Source organism: Buceros rhinoceros, unplaced genomic scaffold (assembly GCF_000710305.1).
Source record: "Buceros rhinoceros silvestris isolate BGI_N320 unplaced genomic scaffold, ASM71030v1 scaffold11543, whole genome shotgun sequence".
Taxonomy (NCBI): Eukaryota; Metazoa; Chordata; class Aves; order Bucerotiformes; family Bucerotidae; genus Buceros; species Buceros rhinoceros.
In genome coordinates, this window is record NW_010404256.1 from 5,885 (window position 1) to 27,678 (window position 21,794).

General features: G+C 45.7%; 1 protein-coding gene across 1 annotated transcript in view; it reads right to left on the reverse strand.

The window, feature by feature from the left end:
- IQCH (IQ motif containing H) overlaps nucleotides 1-21,794 on the reverse strand; it is a gene marked incomplete at its 5' end in the record, with an annotated part of 61,393 nt that overhangs the window by 3,336 nt on the left and 36,263 nt on the right. The window contains 5 exons of the mRNA XM_010133335.1: nucleotides 405-466; nucleotides 1,591-1,716; nucleotides 4,269-4,436; nucleotides 14,401-14,687; nucleotides 16,691-16,811. Of these exons, the coding sequence (XP_010131637.1) occupies nucleotides 405-466; nucleotides 1,591-1,716; nucleotides 4,269-4,436; nucleotides 14,401-14,687; nucleotides 16,691-16,811 (764 nt within the window). The remainder of the gene's footprint in view (nucleotides 1-404; nucleotides 467-1,590; nucleotides 1,717-4,268; nucleotides 4,437-14,400; nucleotides 14,688-16,690; nucleotides 16,812-21,794) is intronic.

A 21,794-nucleotide genomic window follows, 5' to 3' on the forward strand; every position in this document is an offset into this window, starting at 1 on the left:
AACTGGAATTTCTTGCACCGGGTTCCAGCTGAATGGAATTTATTTTTCATATTGTTTCTTCAATTTGTTGAGATAATTTTGACTTCTGTTCCTGCCCTCTGCAATACTTGCAGTCCCATCCCACACTTGAGGAAGCCTTTTTCATGAAACTGCTCCGACATCAAAGGAACACGGAACAGCCTGAGGACAGACTGCTTCAGCCCCTCACTCATTACCTCCTATTCTGGCAGTAAACTTTACTGAACAGAGGGTGACAGTCGGTGAACTCGTGTGCGTGGTGTTCAGCGCGTTCCTTTCTTCCGTGACCTCTGTCCAAGCTCAAGCGAGCGCACGCTGCGGCGTCACGCTCAGTTCAAGTGTGTTCCCAACTGCGTATCAGACTGGAACTGGCAGCGTACACTTACATCATTCCCAATCTGTGCCGCTTCTGATCCTCGTACAATAGAAAAACTGTCCCTTGTTTTTCCTGTTAAATAATGAGACAAAGTTGCTTTAATTATTCCTGAAATAGCCATAATTATAATTATAGCGAGTACCTAACCGCATCTGAGAGAGGCAGTTGTGAATGGTGTGTGGTGGGTCATTGCTCGGGGTAAGGGGGTGATTGCTCTTGCTGTAAAGAACACAACTTGATGTCAGTAGAACACGTACAGCAGAATCTATTCAATAGCGAGTATTTTTGTTCCAAAGCAGTAAGAGGTGGTCCTAAGTATCTCACAAGTGATCTCCTTACACAGCTGTTTTTAACAAGAGACAGTTAACCTCTAAAAGCCTCCTGCACACTTAAATTAAAAGTCAGAGATAGTATGTTTAGGTTTTCCTATTTCTTAAAGCTTACCCTCACCTTCGATAGACACGGGACAGGAACTCTCACTAACCTGCTGCTCTGGTTCCTCTTGCCTGATACTGGTGGCACTTTGCTCAGCAGCCAACCTCACCGTTTGATTTTCAAATGCACTCGGTGACAGTTCCTGCCTGTGACTGGGAGAGGTCTCATGAGCCATCCCTGGGGAGGGTTTGTCCTGAGAAAACCCGTCAAGCTTTGCATTTCCCTGGGAAGGCCCTGGGATCCCAGACCTCGATCTGCTGTTCTGTCTCACCTTGCATCTCCTAAACTCTCTTACATTTCATTCTTCCACAGTTCCGTTCATAAGCTTTAAGCTCTTCCTCCCCTAGCACCAACTGCATTTTCATGCCTTGGTTCCTCTTTCTTCTCCCCAGAGTCTTCAGTCAAACCAGAGAGAGCTCTCAGCACTGCAGCTCTCCCAGACTTCCACCCCAGCTAGAGTCAGCTGACAGGGAAGCGTTATAACATCGGACTAATTTGTCCAGGAACTACTTTATGTGATTCAGAGCTCATTAATTAGCTATGAAAACAATTTAAAATAAATTCAATTCTGATTTATACCAAGTCATCTTCAACAACGCTGTAGAGCAACACCGTGCCGTGGGTTGAGCAGAGCACTTGGACATTACATGACACTAAACGGAGCTCCTGGACTTTGGGCAAAGTGCCTTCACCATGTTAGAATTTACACACAAAACTGACGCAGAGCGAACATCACATTTTCTAATCTTTCCCTCTCGTACCTGGAGGTCAAATCCAACACCACGAGCTTTACACGTCTGGAGGAGAATGTTGTAGTAGATTCCAGAAAGGCCAGAGTGCCTCAGTTGGCTGCTTGCTACTGCACACCGGCTGCTTACTGGAGATGGCTGGAGAAAACAACACAGAGTTCTTTATTTTCATACATTTTATATCAGAAACCAACGGTTTCTGTGGGTTTAACTCCTGTAAGCGTGGAGGAAGACGCCATTTGGAGGAACTGCTGTTCATCACAGTGTCTACTGAACATAGACATTTCCATGCTCCAAAATTACACCCTCACCTCACCCCGTACGTAAAACCTCGTGTTAGAGATCGGGTCTGCATGAACCACACATCGATACATTCACAACTTCACTGGGACTGAAGCCCCATGAAATCATGCTCGGTGGAGCCTCTGACCACAGGGCAGGGTGGGCTCACACTCGTTGCTCTAGTCAGCTCTTCTCCAGCAAGAACAGAAGTTCCAAAGCAGGTTTTGAAATTGTGTTTCTCCAAGCGCGCAGAATTTTCCCAGCAAGTCTTTGAGGAGATCTGGCGCAGTGACTGCAAGAGTACACAACCGCTACTAGTGGGGCTCGTGCTACGGATGGAAATCACTCCTGCATTTGAGTTGAAACTCTCTGCAGCGCTTAGGACAGGAGTCTGGAGACGCTGCACTGAGCAGGACTGAATCGAGGTGTTCTCCTGAACCAAGGCTTTCCCGGGGTGTTCTTTCTAACACTGGATGGATCTGAGTGGGGATCCTGCACCTTGAAGCATGTAATTTACAGTATTTCTTCTACAACGATGTTTGTTTTGACATTGACTCATTTAAGTTGACATAGTCGAAATCCTTCTATAATACATCTCTGCCTGAAAATTAATCATGTTTATCATATTCTGAGAATTAATAACACCCATTGCTCAAGTCATTAACTTAAAAAAGGCGCTTCCAAAATCTGTTCTCTGCAGTAGGGGACCACAAATAAATGAATGCTTGATAAAATAATCCAAGTAGCAGTTTAACAAGCGTAAACTTGAATGTGGCTGCAATAACACAGAACTATTGTTTAAGGGTTGGCATCAGGTTGATGAGGTGCTTATTTCAGCTTCCAAGCCCGCATACACATGCATAATGAACTGCGGCATGAATTATTAATGCGTTGCTTATTTAGCCTCATCTGTCTAGAAGATAATGTATCCTAACTATAATGAGTGATTGGTTTTGTACATAATTACAGTAGCAGCAGTATCTAGGAAATTTGTTCTTTCAAAGAAGGATTTCTAAAAATAAAATTCTCACACCAACCCGGTGGCTGGCTCCGTTTTATCAAAATCAAACCTACCAGGATTGAGAAGATATAATAAATTAAAAGGGACAGAATCATTATTAACATCATAATTTTACACAAAGTGTTTTACTTAATCATTCATTACAGATCATGTGCTGTAAAAGCATTTGTCTCTTGGTTGGTTTGTTTCATTTTCTAAAGATATTTTCCTGAGAAAGTGCGTTTTCGTAGTTAACTCTTAAGGAGATAAACCCCTCAGAAATATGGAAAGAAGACAAATAAAGGATATAGTGACAATTTACCTTAATTCTCAGGAATCTTAATTAAAAAAAGTTGCTACTTGATTACTTTTCATTTCTAAAAGTTGTACTACTGGGACTAATCGTATCTAATTTACTTCTCTCCAACTAAAAGTGGTTGCTTGACAAGAACGATGGATCAAGAGCTCATTAACCTCCAAGTTACAGCTCCATGACGTTTTTGGAATGGTGCTACATTCCGTCTCTCCCTATGAAAACTAGGGAGTTGTGAATCTCCTCTCGAAAGGTGTACGGGAAGGATTTCGGAGCAGTACACAGATATCACCTCGTTTCAAATCCCATCCCGGTGATCTTAGGGCTCAGCTCTCCTCCTTGGTGCTGCCGTGAGGAACTTCTGTCCCGTGGGCTTTGTAACTGGTCCCGAGAGAGCAGGCAGGAGGGAGCGTGGCTGCGTGCTCCTGCTCAGGAAACCCACTCCATTAGAGTGTGGAGCTCTCCTTCCCGTTCAAATGACTGTGTCCATAATTAACACCAATAATTAATTCTGAGTATTAATATCGAACAGTTAAATGGATACAGAACTAAATGAAGATTCCGAGAACCGACAGGGGTTTAAGTCAAGTGAGAGCTGGGAGGGATCTGTGTGTCTAGATCCTTTTGCAGATGTAGCCCTGATTATTTTACCCTCCGTTTTGTGCGTGGACGTACAAAGCTGGGGCAGAACTTGAGTGCTCTGACTTCTCATCTCATGATCTCATGAGATGAAGGCTCAGATTTCTCCTTCACTGTTTTGAAGTGACTCCTATAGTCAGGGCAGCACTTTCATCTCCTTTCTTTTTCTTGCAATGCATAAAATACCTATTTTTTACAATGTGAAATATTTAGAAGTGAGTTACTACCACAAATCAACATTGCTGGGTACAAAGGGTGAAGAATCAGGTACCCATAAGCATCCAGACCCTTCCCGTTAATTTCTAGCACGATGGGGTTAACCTTGTAAAATCTGAAGTATCAGTCTTAAATCTGATAGGAGCAGATCCAGCTCCTCTGGAACTGCAATCCAGGAGAGATTTGAAACTTTTGGTAGGTTACATTAATAATTCTATTTGTAAAGAAGTCACTACTTACAGGTTTTGTTTCCTCATGCTGAATACGTTGGCTTTTCATTTTGTCCGAACCAAGAGACACTTCGAAGCGGCTGGAGCGGCAATCCAGATTTCCATCTGTCACATACAACATGAGCTGAGTCAAGGCCAGCTGGTCACTGTAGCAAAGGTCAAGGTCTGTTGCCCACACCTAATCCAAACACAAAAAGGTGCAATAAAATTAAAAAAAAAGAGAAGAAGGGTGAAATCGGCAACCGCGTGAAGGACCACCTACACCTTTATCCTCACGCGTGCTGGGGTGCATACCCATGGTTTCCTTGTGCTGGCGCATCACTGGCAGAGATAAACCGCTTCTAAACAGGAACTTCCAAAGTAACTCCAGAGAGAAAACGGAAAAGCTGGGGACAAACCCGTTCCCTGCCCTACAACAGTCAGCAAAAGGAGAGAGATGAGCTAACGGCTGCAAAGGCTGTGTCCCACCGGAGGGGTAATTACCCTAACACTAGAGAGCACACCGCAATTTTTCAGCTGAAGAATAATGAAGGTTAAATAACATCAACCTTGAGGTACAAATAAGTATTCTGAGATAGAATAAGGGAAGTTGCAGAAGGCAAAGCTAAATGGAGTAAAAAGGAGCAGGGAAGTGTGAAATCTGTGTAAGGATCCATGTCGGTCATCCTGCAGGTCGAGCAAAGCCCGTTGCTCTATGTGGCTTTACCAAACAGCAGATGCTTCGGCATGTAGAAATCCTTAGGACTAGTGGCATGGTTCTGCTTCCCCTCACGCCGCTGTTTTGTGGTGCTAATCCAGGGGTATACTCACGGGACTACACAGGTAAGAGCGTAGGGCTCCAGTGGCACAGGCCCCACCCCACCCACGAGCAGGACGTACTCATAGCAATGATAAGAGCCTCACAGAAACCTCGAGAAGGTTTCAAAGCTTTACAGCATGTAGAAGTCAGGCAGGATTTGTGAGGCCAGGCCACGCCGAGGGCACAGCAGGAAGAAGTATCGTGGATTGCTCTATGCCCCCAACAACCCCAGCGTGGCTTCACCCATGAGTTTTTCGCTCTTAAAAAATGCCGGTGCCTACCACACCAACGAGAAACGTTAACGCAGGCAACTCTCTGCCCTACAGTGGACCCCTGTAAGACAAATCTAGCAGTGAGTGACTGGAATAAGCCTTTGAATGGTAAATGGCGTCATTATAAGGATATTAAGAGGTCAGGCAGTCAAGGCCTCTTGGTAAACTGGAGTTAATTTCTGAATCATATGCACATAGTAATGCCCTCTTCCTAATGGTGAATAAATCACAGCCGTAACAGTTGTTAATATCTAACTGCCAAGTATCTGTTGCTGTATTAAATATCCTATTTGTCAACTTAAATATTTCCTGCTGCATGGTGTAAAATGCAAATCGGATGCTAATAGCTGGCTTTACTTAGTAATAGGGAAACATTCCCCAATTATAATACTTAATTTTCTTGAATAATTTATTCTTTATCATCACTTCTGCAAGACAGGAAGGAACTTTCATACCGATTTTACTTTTCCAGTGTGTGCTAACCTTTTCAACGAGCAACAGAATTATAAACTCTACGTACTCTAGAAGTGCTGCATTGATTTCCATAAATATCAACAAATTGATACCAGCCAATGTGTCTTGAACCTTGTCTGAGCTGGATTTTAGAGTCTCAGTTAAAGCTTTGCCCCCAGAAAGATAGCAGGGCCACACGAGAGGCCGGCTGAAAATCGTGGATGCCCAAGAGCAGGTCACCTGCTCAAAGTGAAATAGTTGCTCTTAATCCAGACCCTGATATTACACCTGCATCGCTCTGCCCTCCCTTTAGGGTCTACACCAGCACTGTCTGGGAGCTCTGTTGATGCCCGGAGGCAAGTTTGACTGAAGATGGACCATAAATTGCTGGGATGGAAAAACCACAGAAGTGAAGAGAAGACTTAGTGCAGCTGGGTGAGTACGAGGGCCAGGTTCTGGCAACGTGCTGAGGATGGGCTGAGTGTTTACTGGCAGATAAAGCAGCAAGAAACGCAGCCTGGCAGAGAGAAACAGCCATTAGCACCAGGCAAACCCACTACACCCCGGTCGAGATTCAGACAAACCGTACTCAGCGTGGGATAGCACGCAGGTTTTGTAAGATCTACTCGACAAATGCCACGTTGTCTGTAACTAAAATTAAAGTACGTGCAAGTGCAACTGTTTTAATTTCAGATGTAGAGACCCGTTAATTACTCGTGTGATGCATTTCACATCATCCAAAAAAAAAACCAGCCTGCCAGTCTAGCTCGAACGCCCCACTGGCACCTTTCCAGGGACTCCTGGATCCCTGCCCCAGGGGATGGCTCCAGCCTCAGCTCTGCCCAAGGAAGAGGAGAAAAAGCTTTTAGCAGGGCAAGTTTCCTGCTGGAAAAGAGGAGACCAACCAAACGTGTGTTTAAGGACTTTCTGTTTACTTTCAGAGTGTATCAACTAGTTGTTTCAGACGTGTCTTCATCTACGCAGACTGACCCTCATGACTGATGCTCATACCATTGCCTACAAAATTAAGGGCTCAGGTCAACGGGGTGGCTGACAGCCCTACCACATAACGGGGGAAGGTGCCCATCCCCTCCCCTGCCCGTTAGTCTCTCACACGGTATGGAAGGAGAGCCCTAAACACCTACTTAAGCTTCAGTTACTTTTACATTCCACATAGGTAAAGCCATCATGTTTTTTTCTTTTTTAAACACAGGGGGAGGAAGGCAAAGCTGGCTGGGAGCCACCTGCCCACCTCCTTCCATTCTGGGCCTGAGCCTGAGGCTGCACCACCCCTGCTGCAAGTTGAAGCAGCCAAATGGTCATTCCTGCGTGCCAGCTGGGACCACCCCCAAGGATTCTTTTCCTGGCTCAGGACGGTCAGAGAACGCTGTATTGCAGCCATGTCCCTTTCTGTTCTGGACGTGTCCCAGATCATCCCTAATGTGGGGAGAAAGGAAGAAGGATCAGATGGCACAAGATTCCAGCTTTATCCTAGCAGGGGATTCCCTTCTGCCATGGAAACCCAGAAGGGCCCTTTAAATCTCTTTGTGCAGCTACAGGAACGGGGAAGACACAGGGCCTGGACATTGGCTCTAACTTTATTTCTGTGGATATTTTTTTCCTATTTTATTAGTTCAAATGCAGGCCAGACCCTTAGTAACTAGTTGACTGAATTCTTCAATGAAACTGTTTCCGAGTTCCATTCCAGTTCCTGAAGGACCCAAGTGCTCTTTGCAAAATGACAGAAATCAACAACAGGCGACATTTTTGGTAGTTTTGAGCGAGGATGGAAGTTCGTGGGGCCGGAGCCTGGCTGGTGGAGCCGTGTGAAGCCAGCAGCTCTGCCGCTGCTTACACTGCTCTTATGCTGGAAGCAGGCAGCGGACATCTGTGTGCTGGCTCCACTGGTCGGCACCTTTCACCAGTCGTGTATCAATACATGGTCCCGAACGGAAAGGGGGAGCTCATTATATCACACTAAGCACATGTTGACCATATTGAAGTTAGCGGGTGTCCCTTGAGCATAATGACCTCAAATTAATTGTCATAAACAAAGAGCACCAGAATCCTTTAGGTCTGTCTCACGCATTGTTCTTAGATGGGCTCCACAGCTGGTGACTTCTCATTGCCTGTGAAGATGTTACCAGGCTTGTGCTAAGATCATGTATTTCCACTGCTCTGTGGCTCGCTGAGCTAAACCAGCGTGGCCAGGGCTGCCATCAGCAGCAGAGAAGAAGATGAGCTGAGGAAAATATCACACATACATGACCAGTCTGGGCAATATAATTTCCACATGCCTATTGCTGTCCTTCTGCTGGTTTTGCCATATTTAAACATCGGAGCACAGGAAGCTCTCGGTGCGGCTGCTCCTTCCTGCAATGCCTGGTGTTACAGCAGAGCAAGGAACACTGCTTTCCCACAAGGTTCTTAACCAAAAAAATACCTACACGCAGAAATGTGAGTCTGCTGACATCAGTTCAAGGCTTTTTGCTTTGTCCCAGGACACAGAATAGCAGCTGTTCCTGCAGTCTATTAAAGAAACCCACAAAACACTCAAAAGAAATGAACACATTTCTTAGAAACATCAAGCCAACTCCACCTTTGTGGCTCGTAATCTTCAAAACGGTCTAACAGCTCAGCTCCACAGAGCTCCAAGCAGAACACACAAAACGTCAGACCTGCTTAGGAGTTTGGGCTGTTCTTCTCCAAGCAGGCTGCAAAGTTCACCGAGGTTCAGCTCTCGTAACATCAATTAGATTGTAAGAGGTTTTCCCTTGAACTAATATTAAATGGGCGTCAAAAGCTTCTCGAATGCCTTGAAAATCTGGGCTGTGGTGTTTTGTGTTTGGTTTTTTATTATTATGATTTACCTTCATGAACCATTTCCATAGCCTATGAAGCCAAGTCTATGGAGGACAGGTGGTAAATAACCAGATGAGTTATCATCTCCTCCAGCAAATCAGGAGCTAGTAGAAGGTGGCCTGTGCAAAGTCAAGTTTACTACATTTTTAAAAAAAAAAAAAAAAAAAAAAAAAAAAAAAAAAAAAAAGAAAATTGAAGTGGTATTTAAGATTTTTAGATAGTCTTAAGAGTGGGTTTAGATTAAGCAAAGCACAGATTAGGCCTCACCACTGGGGAAAAAAACCAGGTGGAGATACATCCTGTGAGAGTCCCTGGCTGTGTGTCCCGGGAAGCCTGATGACGTCTGGAACTGCTCCCTTTTACACAGCCTGTGCCTCATGGTAAAGACATCACAAGTGAATAAAGTCATAATTATATCGTCATTCTTTACAACTGCCATAAAAACACTTCAGCTTGAAAACACAAACTTGAGAAGGGAAGGAAACATGAATTCTTGAAGAGTTACTAAAGTACGGCTTTTCCCTCTCCAGTTTAACCATTTTACCTGCATCTGGCATCGATGCCTGTGTTCCTGTGAAGACCACCCTGCTGTTTTTGAAGAAGTGGTGGAATGACACTGTAAAACTGTCAATTAATAAATATTAATGCAACTTGGGCGTTGAAAAGAGTTTGTTTTATAACTTTACAAATTTGCAGCGGAATTGACTGCTTCAGCAGCGGCGGCAGACAGGCTCTCATCCGGCTGCCATCTCGTGGCAGCTGCTGGAATGCTCTGGCGCTGGCCCCAAAACTGAAATTGTAGTGCCCTAGCACTGGCCCTGACCTCCGTCCGGCTGCAGGTAAGATTGGAAGATGGTTCGTGAAAACACCGGGGCTCTTGTTTGACAGTAACACATAGAAACTGCTCCAGTCTGTCCAGAGAAATCTTAAGGTGTGTATGTGAGTGCAGGAGAATGCATCCCACCACAGCAGCCCTCAAAGCATTCACTAAACCGAAACACCCGAGCTGATCGGGGGCCTCCTCAGCCAGCCGTACTCTGCCCTTCCCAGCCCCGGGGCTGCCTGCATGGCTGATGCCAACCTTCTCCGGGGCATACGCCACTAGACTGGCAGGAGGGAGAATGCCCACCCCCACCTTCCCGGCTCGGTAATTCTCCTCTCAGTACGTTCTGCCTCGTCTTCTCCTCTGTGCCCAAACCAAGGAGTCTGATCCAGCGCTCTCTCACTGCTGCTGCCGAGGGTGCAGGGCTGTGCACGACCGGTGAAGACAGTGACTTCTGACCCCGCTTCTCGGAGCGATCTGAGCACAGATCTGTGGCTGTCAGTTCATGCATTCCAGCAGTCCTGCTCAATTAAATGGACTTATTTAGGAGCAGCTCCTTGACAAGTTGGTATCTGAGCAGCATTCAGTCAATACTGTGCAAGACTTCGCTTCAAAGGGTCACAGCCTTACTCTTAAAGGTCAGCCTTGGAAAACAGAGTGGGAATCAGAGGCGATTCAGTCCAAGGGATGCACCTAATTCTTCTCTTCCACCTTTTCCCCCAAGACATTGATAACAGCGTGTCTCCATCTCCCTTTCCCTCGGGAACAAATCACAGATGCTTATAACCCAGATAGAAATAGATACCTGAGGCAAGCAGAACTGTGTCAAGTCCCCAGCTTCCCCTGCCCCTCGGATCCCCGCTGGGGTGCTCACAGCCAATGCATCATCCTGCAGGGACCTCCACTGTGCTCAGCCCATGCTGCACTCTGGGGTGAGCAGCGCAGAGCGTGATGCAGTCGGGGGCAGGCTCTGCCTTACCACCTTCCTCAGCTAACCCAGCACTGTGACTCCGGCTTTAGCCCCGGGTATACAAGAAATAAACGGTATGCAAGCAGCAAAGAACAATGTGCGATGGTCCACAGGACAGACGGGCATGAGACAGGAGTCAGATCCTCCTACAGACACTACCCTCATGCTGGTGGCTGCAAACTACAACCACCTCCAGCTCCACCACCTCCAGGGAGCGTTATCTATAGGTACCTTTGAACTACTTGATGTACACAGAAGCAGGAGCAAACAGCCCCACTAGGATTGCCCAGGCAGGGACAGGCTGAAAAGCTCCTCTGTGAGGACCAGGGAAAGGGAGCTGGGAGAGACAGGGGTACCGAGTACAAGCAAATGGAAAACCCAGCAGAAATACAAGGCATTTTATATGTGAAAGGGTACAGCATCACCCAGCTCCTGCAGGGACCTGACTCCCTCTGGTCATCTTTTGATCGGCCTAGACTGCAAGAACTGCAAAAGGGTAAAGGTATCGCTGGGCCTGTGAGGGGCACAAAGCTCTCCAGTGCCCCAGACAGAGATACCTTTTCATTTCTGTGTTCATTCTGGCTTCCTTCATAACAGCACGTTCGCCAGACGTGCTTTCCTCCTCATCCATCGCAGAGCCTCTTTGCTGCCCGTGCTCCAAAGGAACAGCAGTATGACAACAGCGTGTCGAAGGGAAATGCTCACTAACAGCAGCAACCTTTAAAAATATAACCAATACCCCATCATTCAGCACAAAATTATTTTATGCTCATGACGCGTGGACTTTTAAAGGCTTTCTGATGAAGAGCCTGAAGCTCAAACACAGGCATTTCTCTCCTTGGCTCCGAAGTCCCCTTTGCATGAGTGCGCAGGGGAAGCATGTGTGAAGACATGGATAGCAGCATACAGCTGCTCAGTCCGCAAAGGCAGAATCATCTTCTCACTTATTTCGTCCTTCCCGCTTATTAAAGAGTTGTATTTATGTAGCCTGTAACTTTATGAATGTTTCAGGGATTTCTAAGCATTTAAATACTCAGGCTGTATTGGGAACAGATGTTCAATGATATATTTAATGTAGAGTTTTACTGAAAATATCATGTATGGGCTGATACTTTCTGTGAAATATAACTTGAGAGAACGCCGAAGTACACTGTGCTTCCAGGAATTGGATCCGAGCCTTTCAGCTACTGCTTTGAAGTGGGCACTTCTGGAATTAGTGAGCAAAACACTCTGCGAGACTAATAGGATTTCTGGGTTGCCAACAAAATAGTGCTTTCAGGAACACAATCTTTTGTGTAATCTCTCTCTCCCAAGACAGATGGCATCATTAATTGCCTCTACATCCAGTTAAATTTAAAAACCTGCGCTTAAATAATGTTAAAGTTGTGGTACGTGCTGACAAACACAGGAAATATTAAGGTAGAATCAATGGGAGACAAGGGAAGAAACCCAGGAATAGTAGGAGGCCACAAGAAACACTGATGGATTTAACATGTCCTCGTTCACACCGGGAACTGTCCCAGCCTCAGTCATCTAGACAGCAGTTCCGTGTTTCGGTGAAGTCCTGGCCTGAATGAAGCAATTGGCAAAACTCCCACAGACTTCAGTGGGTGACAGTGTCATCCCTTAATCTTTTTAAAGCAACTTTACGTGGAAGGGGTCCAATATGGCTTATGCCCAGTTCTAATTACACCCCTGTAAGTACATTTTGGGAGTCAAACCTGACTGTGACCTGTATTCCAAAGCCAACACGAGTCCGGTTCTCTGGGTTACCGCAGTCACCCTCCGCAGTATCAGTTACCAAAAGCCCTGTTTTAAGCCTTCTCTGAGGTTAAAGCGGAACACAATTCCCATAGCACTGCCAGAGCGCCAGCTTTTGCCCATAGATGCTGACTCTTTGGGTTTAAATACAAGCCCTGTGTTCAAAGCCTGTTCTCGCTGGAGATTCTCAGACGCCGAGGAGAAACAGACACCCACGTGGTTTCGGGTGCCGACAGCCACGCTGTCTTCTGAAAGCGTGCCCACCACGCTGCCTACCCCGTGAAACACGGATACGTTCCCATTTACAGTTAAACAGCCGCTACCAGAACCCTGAATGCTCAGTCTCGTCACCCAGATTTCACTTCATTTTGTTTTGTTTTAGTCTGCTTTAAGTTTGTACTCGTGGCTATTCTAACATTTAATCCAACTGGCCAGTATCAACCAGATCTGCAAGAGGTTACAATTATCAAATATATTCAACTCCCGTGAGATTCCTCAAGTCAGTGGACAGAGGAAAGAGACTGTACTAGTGCCTTAGAAGGGGAAAGGCTGCAGGACTAGGGTCACTCAGAGGTTCTGGTTTTACCTTTAAAAATACCTCATTTATTTTTAAAAGGTAAAAGAACACATTTGTTTAGTCCCTTCTGTGCTGCTCAGTTATGCCTGATGTAAGTCACACCGTGCTCCAGCACGCCACTGGGTTCTCCTAGCAGCATTTTCCTTTCTAGGTAATTCAAGTGTTACCCTTAGACCAGCGTTATTTAAAATGCTGTATTCTTCAGTCTAGACTCCCCAAAAGGCCACCCACCTCTTCCCGCACGTGCCTGCAGTTAACATGCCCATCATTTGAAGTTTTCAGGACTGGAGGAACTATGATATGCTGTCAGCCACTCATAAAACTGAATTTCATAATATGTCATGCAGTACCTGGATCCGCTGATCTTCCGGTAAAATACTCTGAAATACTCCAAAGCAAACAAACGGCTGCAGCAGAAAGCGGTGCCTGGCCCAGGCTGAGGCCGGGAGCTGGAACGGTGCCTTGCTCTGCTCTGCTCTCCTGCATGCAGGAAGGCTCAGAGCTCAGACCGACCAAAAGGGCTCGATAAAACCACGTGGGAGTCTGTGCAGCCCACGTGGAAAACTCGTTAGGACAAGGATCTGCAGAGGGAATTCCACAGGAACGTTTGTGCTACAGACAAACTGCTCAAGCTACGGCAGGAGCATGTTTTAAGCAGTTACTGCCCCTTGGGTGAGATGATGTAGATGCCCTACAGGCATTGCTCCCAGGCTCTCTTCCATCCCTGCAGCGGTATCTTTAATGACACGCGCTGTCGTGAGCCACAGGGACCCCCAGGCTGGACTCTGATATTGGGCGATAATTTGGTGTCCAGTGTGAGATCGCATCTGTCTTTCTGGCAGTAAATTCTTCTTGTCTCAGACATTCTAAAAGCCCAATGGAGAACAAAAGTGGCTTGAATGAGCATGATTTCCTTCTCCTCCACGGTGACCCGATACCCCCCAGTCAGCTGTTCTGTACCAGCTAAGAGACAGTAACCAGGGCTGTAACCTCCTGAGATGGGATAACTGGCTAGTTTTCCATTGCCTCTCTACTTAAACTAGCCGTTACGATGTAAACCAACTTAGTCACCTCTACCATCCTATTTGCTCTAAAGCCTTGTCCATATCGTCTCTGCCTTCGATTCACCTCAGCCCTCAGACCTGCATTCTTATGGACACTCGAGAGTCCAATAATCCCCCTAATTATTTTCACAGGGCAAAACATGAGATGCAGAACAATTTGAAAATAATTTCATCTAAACATCTTAGCCATAAGACCATGGTCTAGAATTACCAGCTTAATGCAGAACACACTTATTTCAGGGGAAAAAACAGTCATTAGAAGGAATTTAAGTATTACTTTCTTATCCGTCAGCTTTGAAAGCAGCCCTGCAGGTGTCGCTGGGTTGTGACTCCTGAGGCTGATGACAAGGGTTCCTCAGGTCCACCGGGCAGACCAGCTCTAAATTTTATTCTATTAGAATAACCATGTGCTTTACCTCCCTCCACATGCCTCACAGCTGAGAAATAAAGTTCGTTCCAAAGGGCAAAGCTTTCTCCTCCTATCTGTTGGAATCAAGTAGGAAAATAGACAATTCTTGACCTCAGGGGGACAACGTGAAGGAACATGTCTGTGCCACTCACCTGCTGCTCCATGGTTTGGGGGTGGATGAAAGCCACGAAATCCACTGAGAAGTATCCAAGCACTCCTTTCGATTTACAGGTTTCTCCAATTTTTAAGCAGAGCGAATTAAGAACTGCTGGATCCACAGAACGCTGCGGAATGGTAGTGCCAGATGATCGCAAAGGCCCGTCAGCATGGAGCTGGTCTCCAGATGACACTATTTTTATCTCGCCTGTTGGCTCTATCAGCACATCCACGGTCAGGTTGGTGACATTTTCTGAGAGGGGGAAGGCTTCTATCACGCCACCTAGTAAGACATGAATTAGCTGTTAAGCTGGTGATCAAATCCATGTGTGACACCCGTCAGAGCGCACAGAATGGAACCCTCCAGCTCCTGTCGTGCTCAGGGGTAGCTAGAACCAGAACCCGTGAATCTCTTAGGAGAGAAAGAAGAGATCTCAGCTACTATGGCACCATACAGTACAATCAGCGGCTTTTTTTCTGTAGATGCTTTGCAGGCAGCTCCAAACTGGATATATCGTATATCTGACTGGAGAAATATGCTCTTGGGAGGTATGAATGAATCCCGGGCTGTCCTACAGCCCGGCTAAATGCCAGGCCCAGAATAGCCATGAAACAATGTTGGGAACTTGGGGGGAGTGGTATCTCCTGCTGCGAACCCACCGAAGAGATGCCATATCATATGGATATACGATGGTCTGAGGTAAGTAGCCTTGTGGTGTTCATCCACATGAGGAACTTGGCATGCAGATGGGAAAGCTGGTAGAAGACAACTTCTAGCAAGGTAGTCCATAGGAAAATCACCGAGAAAACTGGCTGCCATTCTGGATTTGCCTTTTTACTGCACATAATACCGTAACTCAGGTAGTTAGGATAAACAACGACGTACTAAGAACTGGTTTTATATATGTTAACTGGCATTATTTTCCAAAAACTACTTTCAAAGCTTTAAGTCATCCTTGTGTCTTCCACAGATAACGGGAGGTATGAGATGCGTATATCCATTATATACAACAGAAAACAATGGCAGGGCAGAATTGCCATGGAAATGTACTACCCAGCCACAAACTCCTTTTCCTTTCCCAATCTGGCACACCAATGTAGGACGTTCTGGATTTGCCTTTTTACTGCACATAATACCGTAACTCAGGTAGTTAGGATAAACAACGACGTACTAAGAACTGGTTTTATATATGTTAACTGGCATTATTTTCCAAAAACTACTTTCAAAGCTTTAAGTCATCCTTGTGTCTTCCACAGATAACGGGAGGTATGAGATGCGTATATCCATTATATACAACAGAAAACAATGGCAGGGCAGAATTGCCATGGAAATGTACTACCCAGCCACAAACTCCTTTTCCTTCCCAAATCTGGCACACAAATGTAGGACGCTGACGTGCCTTTGCAAAGCCCACTCAGACACACGCTGATTTGCAGTGATTAGACAAGGGTTTTATCTGCGCTACCTCTTACAGACAAATGCAGGCTCATGTCCGAGCTCCAGGCCAGTTGGCTACTGGCCACTGGCCAGCTTTGATCCGAAGGTGCCATGACTGGGTTTAGTGCAGGAGGCCCTGCTGAGGACTCGGCACCATGTGAACAAAACTCTCCAGCGATCAGATTGGAACCTGCTCATCTTGCGTTGGCTGGAGGGCAAGAAAGAGCCCGGCAACGGTCTAACGAGGAGGCTGTGCCAACGTGCTGGAAGGGACAACATGGCATTGCATCACTGATCCTCGGGGGCAACCTGCCTGGAAGGCAAAAACTGGGGAGAAGGCTCAGCGCTTCTCCAAGCTGTTAAAGGTTACGAGCACATTTACCTTCATGCACTGCATGTACGTAGCACCTAGAGTTTACCTATAGCTCCTTTCCTGGCCCTAGGGGAGGGAACAGCGAGTCCCGCAGATGTTTGCTCACCAACTCCTACCAAGGTGAAACGTTCTCACATTTACCTACTGCAAACTCACACACTAGCGTTCCCTAAAGCCCTTTTGCCAAGTGTGACAGCCCCCAGTTCAGCAACCCGGGATTCCGGAGCTGGTGCTTATTGATCCAGAATCACGTGAGAAAGGTTACCCACAATTCATACGGGTTAAAAGCTTGGGCAGGACATGTGAATATGAGAATGGTTGCCTGTCATTCATTCGTAAATGAACATCTGACACATGACAGAGAAATAAAAGGAGATAAATATTTAAATGGGCCCGAGATTAACGGGAATATGGCACGCAATATGGTATAATTACTCCTTATAACACTTAACAGCGACTTTGCAGTCTTATTTACCTTGACTAAGAAATGTTTGGAGGAATTTTTCCCATGTAGGGAATCGTTTCTCATTGACTGGCTGTACGTGCTGTGCTAAAAGGCCCGGCAGCTCCTGGGAGATCTTCACCAAAGCTGGCTCCTGCAGAAACAAATTAAATAGAACCACAAGCAATTTTACTACAGAAATGAAAACTGCTTGTGGGGTGATTAAAAACCAGGCCTCCAACAGGCAAAAAAAAAAAAAAATGTGGTTACTGTTTACCCACAGTCAGGAAGCCTTTTTTAATTTTTCTGCTTATTCCTCTTCCCTCCTATTGAAAACTGTCCTTCTCTGAAAGACAATCCCCCCGCTTCAGTACGGCATCTATTTCATTATAATTTATATCAATAATTTGATCTGGCAGCTGCAAATGCTAAGCACTTGGTAACTGCGATGGGATCAATAGCAGCAGTCAATAACTTCTACATTGTTTATATTTTGGAACCTGGCATATTGAAATAGTCACAAATGCCAGAAAGAGTTTTACTGATTCTATGTTTAAGCTGTTATACCAACCCAAACACCCTTTATTTATAAAGGAAAAAAAAAAAGGGAGGAATAATCGACCAAAGTCTTTCTAAAGCAGGAGAATCTGCACTCTCTGATCCGTAACAAATTCACAAGTGCATTTGTGCCTCTGTCTGGGGTAGGGTTTGAGGAGTCATGCTCTAGGAGATCAACTCGCTTCTTCCCAGTTTCAAAGTCTTTACTATATTATCACACACACAAAACCCCATTAAATGCAGAAACCAACGGCCTCGCTTCTACTGTTCACCAGTGTCCCCGAAGAATACGCGCATATAAAGTGCGAGGACCCTGACTCTACTGCTTCAGGCTCCTTTTTCTTGCTGCTTCCTAAACAGCCGCCTGCTTCCCCTGGGAGTCTTTGCTTGCGTTTTACATCCTCTCCCTTCAGCACGCCATGCTTCAGAAGATGACCAACCATCCTCTGATCCTGGCAATGTCCTAAGCCATAACCATGTTCTCTTGAGCTCTGGAGGAACACAGTCAAACCCAATGGCTAACACCTAAGAACAGGGCAAAAATACAGATATATTTTTCCAGAGCAGTGAGTCTGAAGAGATGGGCTTCGTCATGAAGAGCATGATACCACATCACCAAAAATACAAACTCCAGGTCAGCTTTCTGTGATTTGTCTACCAGAATGAGGAGGAGGAGGACGGGCCAATGACTAGGCCATCAACTCTGTGTACAGGAGTCCCAGACAGATCTTGTTGCTGAACGCAGCCTGCCTGTGAGACTGTCCGTGCCTCTGCTGTCCAGCCGCGAGAAGGGGACAATTGGTCTCCCTACCTCACACAGAATTGATAAAAAATTGCCTTTAGAAGTACTGAGGTGTGCAGATGATGGTGCTGCTCTGGGCTGTGTGGGCTCCTGTCATATGCTAAGGAGGAAAGTATATTGCTGACTTTAAGCATCTCAGGAAAAACGGTTTTACTCAATACACCAATACACTAAGCAGCATGACCTTAACTTTATGGCAAAGGACCACACAAAACGTGAGCTCCAAGTCCAGAATTTACCCAGGTTCAGGTTGTTTCCTTAAAATCTGTAGGAAGGAATTGTGGGGTTTGGATATCTCAGCTGATGAAAACAACAGCACAGTGAGCAAACATCGGTTGGCCTGGTCTTGCACTGGGCCGAGTCACAAGATCAGGTGGTCCACGGACAACAGGCAAGGAAGACTTGTGGTACCTCCTCAACAGACCCAGTGTTGCTTGTAAACGAGGTCAAACAGCATTCAAAGGGCACCTGAGCACTGGATGAACTCGGAATGTCTCGTAGGGCAGTGCAGGTGGACAGCACCTGGCTCAGAAGCATCCAGCAGTTCAGAGCACCCTCGGTACTCGCTGGCTGTGAAGGATGTGTGCGTCAAAACCAGTGGCCTTAGAGAAAGGAGTCAGAGGATTTTAAAAGAAATAACTAATTCACGGAGATCTGAAAAAAGCTCTTGGGAGATGAAGCCCAGCGTAACAGTGCTCCTGAGAAGTAACTCCTGGATAATGAAGGTGTTCACAGAGGGAGTCGGGCAACTGCTTTTTAAGGATCAGCACCTGGAACTTGAGTTGAAGTGTTTTGCAGCTGTAAGCTCTAAGGAAGCAATAAGCCTGATGATAGGGAGTTTTAGTAGGCAGATTCAAGCCCGGATCCAACATCCACTCATGAAGTCAACCCTTTTAAAAGGATCAGTGCTCGGCAGGCTAATTTCGTTTAAATTGGACAGTATCTCCAGCCGAGCTTACCAGCCTTTTCTCTCTTGATGTGGTCCAAACCAATTCACAATCATAGGCACAATGGAGACAGGGAGCACTTGTTCAAACCTTTCAGCTGATGTCTCTCAGTACCAGTAAAAAAAAGGAGCACCCCAAACACCATTTAGGTCATGTAGCAATCTTTATCCAAGTCTGGTTTGCGCCTTTTTGTAACAATAAGCATGAAAAAAAATTGCGCCTTTTCCCCAACCTAAATATAAATAATAAAGAAAATAATTTCTTGCCCTTCTGCAAGCTGAATTTTGACAGGCTTTCTTAGAATGGCAGCTGCAGCAAAAAATTAGGACCAAATGTGGCATATGTTGAAGGCACTGGCAGGAAATCTACTGGAGACAGATCAGTCAGCAAAGAAAAGCCTGTTGAGAAGAGAAGTGAATAAATAGGAAGAAGAAATAGACTTAGAAAGAAAGACCTGGGGACAGAGAGAGGCTGCAGAGCAGAATGCGTGAGAAAGACCCAGGGCTTTTTAGCTAAAAATCAGATTGAAAGGAAATTATTTAGACCTTGCGAGCAAATAGAGTGAAGAAAGTAACTCCAAATAAGTAAAGCTGACTGGGCCAGAGCAGAAGACAATCAGCCACCAGCATCTCGGCAATACAAACTGCCACGGCTCTACTGAAGTCAATGAAGCTGGGGCAATTTACGCCACTCCAACGGCACTGTGACAATTCACCCTGTTTATACAGCACATCCTTCCCAGGGCCATCCGTGGAGCTACAATCACTTACTCCAGCTGCCTGGGCGTGAATTGGCCCAGCCCAGCGTCACAGCAAACCTGCTGACAGCAGAAGAGGCCAGTGACTGCTGACTGTCCAAACAATTCCATTATTCCCTGTTTTGCAAATTAAACTAATTTGACCTTTTTCTAATCCAGGCAGGTGCATGCTGGCCAGAACTGCAACCGACTGCACTCAACAAATCAGTGTGAGAGCTCTGCAAAGAAGGGAATGATTTTCGAAGCAATGCACCGAATCCTTTATCTGCTTAAAGTTTGCGACTGAATTTAAAGCCCAGGCATTTAATTGTGAACTGCAAATTTTAAAATTAAAAAGTGCCAATTTTGCCTTCCACGAGCTGGAAAAGTATGTTCTGATAGAAGGCGCCATCGTGTAAAACAGCCATCATTACCGAGGAACACAAATGTTTTTCGTATGTAAAATTGCTTTGTAAAATATTTGCTCCATCTGCTGAAAGTAGCAAAGACAATTTTCCCTGATAGCTAATGGCCCATTTCAGCTGTACGGCGAGCGATTCGCCAGGGCTGCGCCTTGCATTAAGCAGGATGGTGAAAACAGCGCACAGAATTCGCCACTTATGTCGTATTATCTCCTCACTGCTTGCTGAGAGCCCGTCCCCCATTATCGCGGCCTTCGCTCTGGATCAGCACGCAGGACGAGGGTTGTTTTGACTCAAGAGGCTTTTTGTCAGAGCCAGGCGCATATGCTGTGCTTCCCTACAAAGGCACAAAACAGCCACTTCCCCCGACTCTGCCAACAAGGAGGTTAGTTCTCTTTCAACTTCCCAGCACTTAAACTGCTGTTCCTTTTTTCACACCACATGGGGCCAGGGTTGTCTCTTCTGGCTCATGCTGCTGCTCCGCACACTGAGGATTTCAATATATAAAGATCAAGCACTTCTTTTAATTCTAAATTCAAGTACATACACACACGCACACACAAAAAGGGAAAAAAAGCCCCCTGGCCCAGTCCAACCCCTCTCCCCTCCCCATTGCTTGTTTCATTGTGTTCTTCGCTATTCCCATTGTAAAGCACATGTTTACATTGTGCCCCGAACTACTTCAACATCTGCTAACAGACCAATAAAAAATAAATAAACCAGGATTGTTTAGCAAGAGAGATCCTTTCTGTTGGCTCTGAGCACTCCTAAACCGGCAACAGGAAGATGCTGCGAGATCCCTGTTCCCAGATGGCATCTCAGAAAAACAGGGGATGCGGGGAAAGCAAAGAGAAAATCACTACCTGCTCCCCCAGATTGGACAGAGCGAGGGTCCTGAAAGCTCCACGAGGTGTCCAAGAATTCGGCATGCTTACGCACAGCATGTTCATCTGAGACGAGGACGATCTTATTAAATAGTCTGCTTTTTTTAATCCAAACCAATCCCCCGGGTGCATTGCTATTGCATATGTAAAAGCGTGTCTTCCGTGAGGCTGCAGCCCTCGATTGTCAAGGTTCCCCACATCTACCTCCAGAGCGAAGAAAACATAATAATGTAATTGTCAAATTCGCCCCAAATTCCGCTTTAAAAAAAAAAATCCTATTTCAAACACTGAGCATTTGTAAATTCAGGCCATTGGGATGTTAATCCTCATATGGAATGAGATAGGGGATGTTGGAAGGCACCTTTTCTGTATTTAATGAGATCTTTGCAATGCACAAACATTTTGCTTGCTCTCGGATTAATAATATTTTCCTAATTAATTTCTTCTCTATTTTGATCTCCACAGATCTTGCTCACTTTTGCTCCCTTTCCCTCCTTTCTGCCTTGTATCTCTACTGCAAGGATTCTCAGGAACTCCAAGAACGCGTTTTCAGAAAGAAAAAAGACGTTATATGGATAATCCACAGTCGCTTCTCAGGAATTTTATCTGAATCGCTGAAGGAATTGTCAGACAAAACCCGCGCTATGTTTCGCAAACGTCTCGCAGTTAAACTTCTTTTCTTCCTGGCGTTGCCTCTATGTTCCGCTGTGGATTTTAGCAAAATAAACATTTTTAAAATAATCCAAGCAGGCGTTTTATTGGCTGCGATAACATTAACGGATTTCAGA